This window comes from Argiope bruennichi, chromosome 7 (assembly GCF_947563725.1).
Source record: "Argiope bruennichi chromosome 7, qqArgBrue1.1, whole genome shotgun sequence".
Taxonomy (NCBI): Eukaryota; Metazoa; Arthropoda; class Arachnida; order Araneae; family Araneidae; genus Argiope; species Argiope bruennichi.
Genome location: NC_079157.1, coordinates 72898003 through 72911738, shown reverse-complemented (window position 1 = coordinate 72911738; position 13736 = coordinate 72898003). Strand labels below are relative to the sequence as shown.

The 13736-nt window shown below is 27.0% G+C and overlaps 1 protein-coding gene across 1 annotated transcript in view; it reads left to right on the top strand.

The window, feature by feature from the left end:
* Positions 1-4389: 4389 nt before the first annotated feature.
* LOC129976358 (pancreatic triacylglycerol lipase-like) overlaps positions 4390-13736 on the top strand; it is a 72444-nt gene continuing 63097 nt past the window's right edge. The window contains exon 1 of the mRNA XM_056089885.1: positions 4390-4657. Within this exon, the coding sequence (XP_055945860.1) occupies positions 4606-4657 (52 nt within the window). The 5' untranslated portion in view covers positions 4390-4605. The remainder of the gene's footprint in view (positions 4658-13736) is intronic.

Below are 13736 nucleotides of genomic sequence, written 5' to 3'. Positions count from 1 at the left end.
TATCCAATGATCTGCACTATAGAGTGTTTTGAACGATTGCATTCGCATCGTACAATTTATAGATTATCTCCAGCCTAATAAAAACTTAATATTTTGATTACTAGAGTGAGAAAAATATTTCTAATTTAATTCTTTTCTTAGTTTGGCCTTTTATTATCAAGTTCTAGGTTCATAAAGTGTATTAGTTTATAATGACAGTACCTAATATTTGATATCTATACTTATAATAAAGCTCAATGTGTGTGTGTGTGTGTGTTGGCGCTCTACAGGCCAGGTCATTTGACATACAGCTACCAAATTTGGTACATGTATACCTTAGAGGTCGGGAATGTGCACCTGGGGTCCCTTTTTTTGAATTTTTAATTAGAATTTTAATTATTAATTAAAAACTAACTTTCCCGCCAAAAGAATCTTCCATTTTCCCCACCGCCAACTTTCCGCCAAAAAAATCTTCCATTTTCTCCACCGCCAAATGAGTAAGACTTCAGCTTTTTTTTCTCCCAACAGTAGTAAGGCTAGGGTTAACATTTTTCGGCGGATTATTTCAAACGATTCTGTTTATTTTCTTAATGTTTTATGCATTTAAAATGAAACATTGTTAATTAATCCATGTTTCAGATTCATTCAAAGTACTTTTGAATTAAAATAACACAGAATAAAGGAAATTAAAAATGTATAATCTGCATAGCGTTACCCCAACTGGCGTAGAAAAATTCACGCATTTGCGTTACCGGAGCTGGCGAAGAAAATTCACGCATGCGCATTCAGACTGTTGCCATGACAACCTTTATCAACGGATGATTTAAATTATTTTTAGGTTAGTTGCATGCTTTTGTAAGTAAATTGTATTTATGTTAGTTATATAATTTTTGTATATGCTTATAGTTTTAAATACATCGTTTTTTAAGTAGTTTTTTTTAACCTGTTTTCAATGATTTAAATTATTTTTAGGTTAATTGAATGTTTTTGTAATTAAATTGTATTTATGTTAGTTATATACTTTTTTGTATATGCTTACAGTTTTAAGTACATCGTTTTTTAAGTAGTTTTTTTAAACCTGTTTTCGACCGATTATTTTAAACGATTCCTTTTATTTTCTGAGCGTTTGATGCATTTAAAATTAAACATTGTTAATGAATTGATCTGTTCATGATGAATCTGAGAAATTTTTGTTGACAAATTCTTGAGATATTACATAAATTAAGAAAGATATTCTTTAGGGACCATAAAGTTTAAACGCTCAGTGACTCTATTATCAGTAATCATATTATTAAAAAAATGCTTTGTTTCAGTAAAAAATATTATTATATTAATTGCAGATTAATCATTTACACTTTAATTTAAAGCTAGGGTTAACATTTTTCGGCCGATTATTTCAAACGATTCTGTTTATTTTCTTAATGTTTTATGTATTTAAAATTAAACATTGTTAATTAATCGATCTATCAGATTCATTCTGAAGTATTTTTGAATTAAAATAACACAGAATAAAGGAAATTAAAAATTTTTAATCTGCACAGCGAAAAATTCAAGCATTTGCGTTACCGTAACGGGCATTGGAAATTCACGCATGTGCATTGTGTTCTGATTGTTGACAATATTATCAACGGATGATTCTTGATTTAAATTATTTTTAGGTTAGTTGCATGCTTTTGTAATTAAATTGTATTTATGTTAGTTATATATTTTTTGTATATGCTTATAATTTTAAGTACATCGTTTTTTAAGTACTTTTTTTAAACCTGTGTTCGACCGATTATTTTAAACGATTCGTTTTATTTTCTTAGTGTTTGATGCATTTAAAATTAAACATTGTTAATGAATCGATCTGTTCATGATGAACTTCAGAAAATTTTGTTGACAAATTCTTGAGATATTACATAAATTAAGAAAGATATTCTTTAGTGCCCATAAAGTTTAAACACTCAGTGACTCTGTTATCAGTAATCATATTATAAAAAAATGCTTTGTTTCAGTAAAATATATTATGATATTAATTGCAGATTAATTCTTTCCACTTTAATTTAAAGCATAAATTCTACGATAGCTAACAGAAAATTAGAGAGATAATATTACGTTATGACTGAAGGCCTTTATAATATTATGAGTGAATTACATGACTATCAAAATTTGAAGCTTTAAAATATTTGATGAAGAAGCTATTAAAGTAAGAATTACATAAAATATTTAATTATCAAAATTTTAACGAGCATTAAGATTGGCGAACCGGCTGGTCGCCAAAGGCGGCTAGTATAACAATAAATAGAATGTTATTCAGGAAATCATTTATTTTCCCGAAGAATAATTCAAGAGAGTTATGCCGATTTGTTTAGAATCAAAAATCGCATTTTGTGAATTTACCAATATAAATCTCCACTTCTTTCACGTTTCCATTAAATCAAATTGAATTCATTTCGACTATATTTTACTTTGATTCTGAATTGAACGGTAGTGTAACTATTTGTTTTACACCAGAATAATTCTTAATAAAGTTGTTTGTATAGAATTTCAAATATTTTAATGTTGAATAAAGAAATTCTGCTATATCATAGTAGAAAGAAAAAAAAAAACCTCTTTAAAATAGCTTATTAGAAGAATAAAGATTATTTAAAAACATGTTAAAATCTATCCGTTGAATATGAAGCTCATTAAATCGAATACTGTGTTTTTATTTCAAATATTATTAAAGAATTATGACTCAAAAGATGAGGAAAGCATTTTTTAATACAAATACATGCTGTATATTTTAATTTAAAAAAATATTTGCTGAAATCTAAAATGTAACATATTCCAACACCATTGATCTTAGAATTTACAAAAGCTTCTTTTTTTAAAAAATTGGATTAAATTTCTAAAAATTTTAAGTTTTGGGGGATATTAAAATAAGTATAGTTTACATTATCTTTACACATTTTTGTACTTATAAAAAAATTAAATAATTTATGCACTTTTTCTCAAATTTTTCCAGTTGTTTAGATATTTAATTTTTGGTCAGTAAAATTAAACATGAACAGGTCATTAGTGCGATTCAAGTAGCTAATATGAAATGTGTCGTTTGATATGTATCAATTTTAATCTTTTGATTATGAATTTTTTTAAATATTTTTTTCTTATTTTCTACGCAAGTGAAGAAAACAAGTTCTGAATAAGACAAATTTCTGGAATCCCCTGCCCCCCCCCCCCAAAAAAAAATGATTTTTAAACCGGAGGTTATGACGTGACAGTTAAATAATAAAAAAAAAAACTACTACTTTTTCTAGGAACTATTTAAAATAATTTTAAAAACTTTAATAATTATTTTGATAAAGTATTTTTTTTTTTGTGGGTTTCGATTTGGATGAATATTCTTAAAGCTATTCTTCAAATAGTTGAAATCTTTGTACTCGGAGATATTTTCCAAAAGAAACAGAAGATTTTTATAAATGAGACCGTGCTGCATATGATAAAAAGATTCCTTTTTAATTTATTAAATTTTGAACACCTGTTATCAAGTTTTGAAGACAATAGGTAAATAAGAAAGGTCGAAGTTATTTGATTAATGGTGTAAATTATAATTTATGTTTTATTGAAGATGAATTTTAAAATTCTAAAAACTCGCACTGTATTGATTAAAATTTATCGATTTCATGGGAAAGAAATTCATCTCTTTATGAAAAAAACAAAGGAAAAAAAAACAGTTTCGTCCGAATAATTATCATGATATTAAAAGAAGGCAATAATACAAAAATAGTACGAAAAAAAATAAAATCATTAGAATAAATAAATTAATAAAAACTGATTGACATGAAAAGTAAAAACAAAGAAAATAAAAAAAATAGTCAAAATGAATTCAGTTTTTCTTCCTTTTTTGGGCTAATCACAAATGAGTACAGGAAAAACTTCGATTATGTAGTCACAAAATCCAAATTCCAGATCCCAACCTAAAAAGAAGACAAAGAAGTTTCTCAAGAACCCCAAGGCATATTTTTGCGAAGTGTCATTTCATTTTGTGGAACAAAGCAAAAAAAATCGTCTGAAAACGAAACCAAATAAATTCCGAAAAGAAATGAATAAAAGTTTTTATTATGCCTTTCGGGCGAACGAAAAATCCCTAGAAATAGGGAAAACACTCTATTTACCTGCGAGGTGTAATAGAAAAAGAAATCGCAGGTTGATGTTTCATTCATAGTGAAGTAGGTTAAACCACGTCCACATGAACGATCCGTTTAGTTTTTGAGAAACAACTGAAAAAAAAAATATAAATATAAAAAGGGAGAAAAATAAAAAAACACTCATCAACTGAGGGGAGGAAAAAAAGCAGAATCGAAAACCCGGCCTCAAAAAGGTCGGTTGGTAAATGGGTCCGTGAAACTCACCGCTTTTATTTTCTTGCACGACTCTCGGGAAGAACGATTCTTTCGCGGGCCGCGCTCTCCAGAATAATTGACCTTGTGCGATTTTAAGTGAAGAAAAAAAGAAGTCAACCCGTTCGTGCTCTTCAAGTCTGCAGTCTTCCGCTGCATCGTTTTTATTTTCATAGCAGAGTGCAGACGATCTTGCTAAGGATTAAAACGTCGTCAACCGGAAGCGTGCTTCTTCATTCGAAATTAGAATGCAAACAGAATCATGAGGAGTTTCGTTGCTCTTTGGATTTTGTGTTTCCCTGTTCTTCTAATTAGTAAGTATTTTTTTTTCTCCTTTTTAAATTTTTTTTCACTTATTTTATTGTTGTCGCACATGAATCAATATTTATAAGAAAATGTTTTTATGCATTTGAAGTGAAATGAATTGTATACAAATGGCACGAAGAAAATTTTTTTTCTTTAAATAATGTAATTTTTTTCTAACTTTTTTTATAGATTTTTTTTCTTGTTTATTTATAGAAATTAAGTATATCTTTATTTTGGTTTCTTAATTTTGATAAATAAAAGTAGCACGCATTTTATTATTTAAAATCGAATTTATTATTTAAATTTTAATTGAAATGTTTTTATAATTTTTAATTTATATTCAAAAGTTGTGAAAATATTCAAATGACTTCTTCAGGTGCTATATTTTTATCTCTTTATAATGAGTACATTATAATGAGTTGAGCAGAAATAAATATTTAGTAAAATGAACGAATTATTGAGTGAATAAATTCTTTGATAAATTTTACTCTTCACTTTTAATGTAAATTCTTTTATAAATAATTTTCTTCAATTAAAGAAAAAGCGATTTAAAAAGATTCTACAGCGATGAAAATATTTTGCAAGATATTTTATTTGTTTATTACATGATGTTGAGAAATCTAGGGAAATTTTTACATAATTTTTGATAAAGTTTCCCTATTTTATTAACAGTGATATTTCTAATCAACTAAATATGAATTAATTTTTTTAACTTTGCTCTATCTTCACGATACTTTTTTTTCGATCTTGCTACAATTTTTCAAATACCTAAGAAAAGTTTTTCAAATTTTTTGAAACACATTTATTTTAAATTCCAGCTTGATAGAATAAAATATGTTGTAATAAATCTGTTAAAATATGCTGTAATAAATCACTTGAGATCCTAACAAATCCAACAATTAAAAATAATGACTGTAGAATTTTCAATGAGAATTCATGCATGCATTTTGTTTTGAAACTTATAATTGGTATACTTTCCTACTTTGTTTTTGAAGGGGGAGGAATGAAGGCCAGAGAAAGTTCTTATTCGTTTTCAGTTGTTGATCTTTCCACTTTTTCCTATTTTATGTGTAACATTCTCAAAATAAAATATTCCTAATTAAACTAAATATTATTAATGGTGTTTCAAATTTTATACATAAATCGATTTTTCAGTTGATTTAAAAATTTCTGGACAGAAAATTGGTGATTTAGCTTAAACAACTACATAAATTGCTCAAATTTTTTTTCGTTGTATGACAATTTGTAAAAATTTAGAAACTATTGTGGTGATAAATTATAATAATATAAAAATTTAAAGACATTTGAATTTAAATTTGTGCAGAAATTGACATGTTCATATTGTCATTGCTTATTTTCGATATTTAGAATAGTTAGTTCCCTTATTTATTTAAGTCAACAATCGCTTAATTGCTATGAAAATATAAAAGCTTATCGTTTAAAATCTTTAATTAGTTAAAAGATTGTTTTTTTAATATTTAGTATTTATAATCAAGTAGTGTATTCTTGTTGTCAGAAATGAATGAGGATGATAAATTGCAAAATATTTTACCAAAAGAAAATTCTGATATTCTTAAATATCTAAATATACAAAACTCGGGTGTAATTTACATTTTTCATTTCGAGGACCCAGAATTTGTTTTAACAAAACTCATTAATTATATTAAAATTTGAACATCAAGTTTTGATCTTTAATATTTCAATATGTTATTATAAAACAATGGTCTTAGCATTTCTGAAAAATATAAGTAAGATTTAAATAAAAGTATAAGTTTAAATACATTCATAAAAAGAAGAGGTAGAAATGATGATAAAGGCAGAATCGCTATTTTTCCATGCCTTAAGATATGTTGGCCGATACATAGCAGCATATTGAGTTCGGGATCAAGCTGAGTTTTAAATATCGAAATGCAGATATACATAAATAAGTGTTCTTGCATTCTACATAATTGTTATTTTTTGATGTAAGAAAGTTTACTTATATTAAAAATATAAGTAAAAATATATATAAGTATTTACTTATATTTTGTGTATTGATGTGAGCGTTGTAACAATTTTGACGTACACATTTTTTTTTAATTTTTAAAAATCAACTTTAAAAAAATCCATAAATACTCTCACAAATGTAACAAATTATGCAACTTTGCATTTATTACAACGGGCAACTAAATCCTTGAAAAATCGCAGACACATTGACGTATTTTTGACAGAATTTTCCTTCTTTAGCCATTTGTTGGGAAAAAGTTATCACACCATAGAAATTGATGGGTTACATTTTACGAGGGACCATTAAAAAGTCTGTGTCAGTCTTCATTAGATTCCATGCTGAGAAATGGGTTTGTGACCCCAATATTCCATGTCAGATATTTTTCTTATCATATGTCCTAGCGTTGATGAGGAAGCTACAATTGGTCTATAAGAGTTTTCTTCTATTTTCCATTAGAAGCTTATATATATATTTCCTCTATTGCTGTTTGAGTAATCTATGATTGACAGAGTGCACCTGTCAAATCAGACATCTGGAATAAATGAACAGGAATAAAAATAAATGCGGAACATTCTTTCCTTTATTAACACTTAGTTTGGGTTATAGGAAATTGACTATACGTCCATGCTAACCAGAGTCCAATAATTCATTTTAAACCCCAAAAACGAAAAAATATAGATCTAATTTGAATCTTTAATACTATTTCTAGTGATTCTCAAACTTCTGGCTTGCTGTATAATACTGTGTGTTATGTCCCTGCATAGTATTTTTTTTACCTTGGACAAGGCCATGAGAGCAATGAGTGCGCAGATTTTTATTTTCACACCTGATCACTATTTTCCTTGCAGTTAATAATGAAAACTAGTATTTGTGTATTATTTGTATACCATTAGTTTAACCCTTTAAAGGGCCATTTTTTTCTAGTCATATTATGTTAAAATATTTTTAGGCTTGAAATTAGAATAAGAAAAGGGATTCATTTAGCTTATTAGATAAATTTAATTTGATTAATTAATTTGGTTAATTAATAATTAAGTAACAAATCAAGACACATTATTTTGTCTGAGATAAAGAACTGAAGCATCTAAGTTTCTGACTTACTAAAAAAAATTGTCATAACTTATGCCAACAACATAATTTCATACAAAGATTGATAAATTTGGTGGGAAGCATACTTCCCACGGCCCTAGAAAGGGTTAAAAAGATCTTTTGCATGAGTTTAGCGTATGATGTTTGACAGCTTTTTTCTTTCTTTTTTTTTTACGGTTAATCATTGATATACAGTTAATGCATAAGAACCACAAAATCGAACATGTATTTTGGATGCCCTTTTTCCGACCGATTGACACCCAAATTTGGCATAGAGCTACAATTTTAGTTCACATACAAAATTTCATTTATTTAAGTCTACGTGTTTTTGAATTATCGCGTTTATATGCATGACAACCGACAGATGACCAACCTTTCGACAAATTTGATTCCAAATTTGACTCATATCTACATTATAGATGCTAAACTTGTGCACTTAATTTATCTATCTAATTAGTTTCATTTTGCATTTATTGTCTTTACTTATATTCAGGCAGCCGTATAGATAGACTTCCTCTGAATAGATTTCTTTCAAAATTTGGAGGAAATTTACAGATTTATTGTAAAGATCATGCAATAAATTTTATCCGTTTTTTAATTATCGTGTTGACAGATAGACAGAGCGCGAGAAGGGGCATAATTCCAAAAATATGTTTTTCGGATTCAGAAAGGTCTAAAAGGATTCGTAAAAATCTCAAGTTTGAATTTTTATTTTTATTTTTTTAATAATTTTTAAAAAAAATCAAGCTTAAAAAATAACCCATTTCTTTCAATTTATACTTTCTCTTTATACAAATACTTTATCAATTAATACTTTGTCTTTATCTCTCATCTTATTATTAAATTCCCTATTTTTGTACAATAAAATTCCCTAAATGACGCAAAGAATGGTATTTAATGCTAATTACCTTAATAAACGATCAGAAAAAATTACCATTCCCTAATAATTTTATTATCCCACGATCTTTTTAGTCATAAATATTAAAATAAAAATTCTTGATTAACTAACCTTTTAAATAAAAATAACTTCAATTCTTCTACGCTCAAAATTAACTGAGTTATGAAGCTTTGAATATCCCTATTGTAAACCATTTTAATAATGGTTTTGAGGAATAACTGGCTATCAATGTATAGTGTTTCCTCGAGATGGACGTTAATTGAATTAAATAGTTAAGTTGCGGCGGAGGATTCAGTTGTTAGTTAAAAATAATAAATTTTCTTATTCTTTTTTTCAGCATAAATTAAATTATTTATTAATAGGTTCTACACTGAAATATCCAGACTTCTTATCACTTTACATGTGTAGCAAAAGTTGGAAATTTAAAATTAATTTTCAAAATCTAGCCAATGTTTTATATATGAGCTATTCTAAAAGTAAAATTCGGGACAATTAAACAAAATTTGGAAGAAACAATGCACATGGGAATTCCAGGACAACTGTTAGTTACGGCGATTTTAGAACAAATTTCGTGCAAAATTTTAAAAAAAATCATTTTGTTTGTTTACATGAAAAAATTGTCCAGATATATCCTGCTGTTACATTTTCAGCCTTAGAAACCGGCTTTAACCATTCTTCTGATATTGAGATGAAATTCTATCAACAATGGTTTACAACGCTTTCAGATACACAGAATTTTGTAGCTATTGTTTTAACAAAGAATTTTATCTGTTTCAAAAATGACAGAAAAAAACCCACTTTTTTTCAAGGAAATCCGTATTTGTAATTGATAAACAAAGAGATAAAAGAAGGTTGCTCAAATCGTATACTTTAAGAAAAAATTCGAATTAATCGGAAATCTACAAAGAAAAAAAGAAACAGCTTCATATAATGGAAACTTCAGTAAAATACGTTTTTTTTTTTTTTTTTTTTTTACTGTAAAATGTCTAAAAATGAATGTATTCTTGATGAAATTAGCAAAAATAAAAATTATATTAAAGTTATGACTATGGAGATTTGTACTGTAAATCATACTAAAGAATAAACTGAGGCAAAATTGAACGAATCTCAGCCCATTGCTTCCATCATTTAGATGCTACATACAAATGCTTTTTGCCTTTACGCCCATGCCAGTCCTCATTAACATGCACGCATTACATTTTAGGCACTGAATCACGGGTGGTCTTTCAGAAACATGTTGTACCATTTTCCACAACGATTCGTTTTTCCAAATTAAAATCACGTGATAGTCTATATTTTTGATCTAAATTAACCACCAACTTCCTTAGATCAGCTACTGTTATTTCAAAAAACATGATTCTAATGTAAGAAAATGCTTAACTACTTTTTATTTCGTTTCTTCAATTCTACTTTTGGGCCTTCCATATTTAATATTAGAAATATGGAAGTCGAAAGTCGATTTAGGAATTCCATTTTGCATATTTCATCTCATTACATCGTTGTATAATTTGCTTAACGAGTCAGTCATTCTTTTTTCTTGTTTCCAAACTGTTGTAAATCAGTTTTGGCATTTTAAACACTACAGTAAAAAAATTAAAACAAGATTTTTCTTTGAGCATTATATCGTAGATGTACCAAACTACGGTACTTACGTATTTTCTGCCAAAATTTCTACTGTTATTTAAATTGTGCCAAATTCTAAATCTTACTAGGTACGATTTAGGAATCTGTCACTTAAACATAGTCTCTTAAACATAAGTAATCCAAAAATAGCGCATGAAATTGCTGTTTCAATCAAATAACTTCTTAATTACTGCATAATGAATATCCAGAAAGAAATATGTATAAACATATTTCTTAGTATATAAATCAACCACTTAATATAAAAGCTAATAATATATGAAGAAGAATTATATAGAAAGGAGGAAAAACCTACATTTTAGCGGAATGTAAAGAAAGCGAACGTTTTTTTTTTTTTTTTTTTTACTCATGATAAATTGAAAACAATATGACTGATTCAATACCATATCACACTGCTGACAAAGATTTTGTTTTGGGTTTTGGTTTATTTAAAATACTAGAGTGATATGGTTTAGACTGTGATATGACTTAAATAACTTTGCTTGAAAATCAAATACCTTTTTTAATTACTACAGAATGAATATCCAAAAAGAAATACGCACCAACAAATAATCTACTTAATGTGAAAGGTTATAATATCAGTAAAAATTTATAGAGAAAGCAGCAAATCTTATATTTTAGTGGAGTGCGTAGTTATGTTAAATTTGTTTGCTTAAAAATATTTAGAATTTAATAATTAAAAAAACAATTAGTCGGCCAAAGGCTATGGATTGTTTATGGAATGCCATCGTATATAAAATTTGACGCCATATATAAAGCTAGATAAAGTTTTAACTTGATGCCATTTAATAATTTAAAAAAACGAAGAGTGAATAAAAAAAATCATATCAGCTCAATATAAACATTTGTTAGGAAGAGGAATGGGAAAATGAATGATGCATCAATCTTTCTTTTCTTTGAATAAGAAATGATTTTTCTCATTATGAATTTACTTCCGATTGCCTTCATTTCTATTAATTCATTTTGAAATACTGGTGTGAATGATATTTTTAAGGAATTTGATTCTGGAATTACTACAGGGTATTATTTTAGTATAAGAGCAGGAAAAATAATTTAAAATGGCAGAAGGAATAAGAGATTAAAGGCATAAGAGATTTAATATTTAACAACTTTAATAAATAATACACATCTACTAAAAACAACAATTTATATTTTTCAAAATAAATAGAACAATAATTTATATTTTTCAAAATAAAAACAACAGTATTTTTGAAAATAACAGCTATAATATATGATTAAATAACTTTAATAAAGAAACAGTATACTGTACTTTTAATACAATTGTACAATAATTTTTTTTTATGAGAAAACCTATTTTGTTAACGAAACTATTCAGAAATAAGATAGCATTTTTTAATAATTTCTTAAATTTTGATTTTATGCTAACAAAAAAGAAAACGAATTGTAGATGATATTTTAAAATTTTATTAATAAGATATTTAAGGGATTGGATCAAAAATTCCAATTAAAATCATTTGGATTAGACAAGTTCAATTGTATATTGGCTTGTTATTTAGTTATATTTACATATTTGAATAACAAGATACTCGAAATCTATTTTGGGATGTAGTTTATAGTTTTGAAATATGGTCAAATGACTCGGATGACCCCAAAGCTGGCAATTCCCTCTCCAAGTTTCCGCGGAAATTTAACCTCAACGCATTTGTTTAAAGTAATTACACATTAAATTTTACCTCAAATAAACCTAATATTATTAATTAAAATCTTAAAAAATTTATATTTTTTATTAGCGTATCTAGGAAATGCGCGATCTTTCATGTTGGCATAAAGGACGCGCCCGCTGCAAGGACAAAAAAAAAAAAAAAAAAAAAAAAAAATAAGAGTGCTAGGTGAGATTTTGATGCTTTTGAAAAGCCGGTTAATAATCCCAATAAGAGCGTTTGTGTGTTAAAAATGAATATACAGAAACAAAAGATACGCAACATGAAACTTACAAAATTATTTTTCATTAATTAACATTAGATTTTCTGATCTGCTAGCAACATTTTCAATGTGCTCTTCTTTCTTGCGTAGAAGATCAGTGACTTTTGAGACTTTATTTATTTTGTCATTATTAATTTATTTATTTTGTGTAATTCATCTTCCCGTGCCTTTCTCAATCTGCATATGAAATTTGGTTTCTTTCCTTTCATTAGTTTTAACTGCAGATGCCTCTGAGGAGTTATTTTATAATTACTCTTTATATTAGATATACAATACTAGAATTAAAAAAAAGAACTCTGTTTATCAATCGCAATAATTTTTTTGTCAATTTAGCAATTAAATGGTAATTAAGTTTTTTTAAATACAAAATCATAAAAGATACTAGCTTGTAAATGCAAGATATTTCTGTACTTAAAATCAGAATAATTACTGAATAAATCCATATTATTTCTCGTCGAACAGCAATAATTATGGAGCAATCATTCTTATTTTTAAAAAATTCTCATAATCACATTCATATTAACCGATCAAGGTAGAAAAACGTTTTTTCCAACGCTCAATGTTGGAAAAAAGATGTAATGTTATTTCACTGTAAAATGATAAAAACATATAATAATATTCTTACATTTTATTGAATTTTTTTCTTATTCGTTGATGTTTTAATATGTAAAAATAGCTGCAGGCTCTCGATTATGCAAACATTTTATTATTCAGAGTTTTTATTTGAAATTTATCTGGAATTAAAAAGTTATTAGATGAAAATAAGAATGTCGTCTGTTTTTAAGATCGAATATATCTCAAAATAACCCGTGTTTCAATCGGATCAAAGCGAATGGTTCACTGAAAGAGAAAAAATGATTATAAAAGAAGCCATTTCTCTCTGAAATGGGTTCTCTTGAAAGTAAGTTTCTGTTTGAAAATATTGTTTTGCGTGTGAAGATATTGCTTGGAGTACATTTGTGATTTATAATATCATGTCTTAGTCCTTTCATTCATTACAAGTTTATAGCGTAATATATATATATATATATTCTTTAAAATAGGGTTGTGACTTTTTACCGAATGGCATCTTATTTAATTCTAGCTGGGAAGTAATCTGTTTATTTAGATACAATATTTGTCCGGACATTTCGTATTATCATTACATCGAACCTAATTTTTCTGTAAGATTAATTGAATAATCAAAATTCTAATTTTTCAAATAAAAAGAATTAAAAAAAAAATTGATACATAAAAGAATGTTATTTCTAGCGTTACTAATGTTAAAGATGAACGTCAGTATACATGTGTATGTGTATGCGCTCTACAGGCCAGATCGTTTGTCCTAAAATTACCAAATCTGATGCATATATACCTCGGAGGGTGGGAATGCGCTCTTTGGAACTGTGTTTTTAGCTCTTTTAATAAAACTATAATATCATGGGACTGATCTCTTTAAATAGGTTTCAGACATACAAGGAAGAAAATATATGTAAAGTAATTAGTTATAATGTCTGATAATTTGATGGTACCATGGACATGAAGTTAT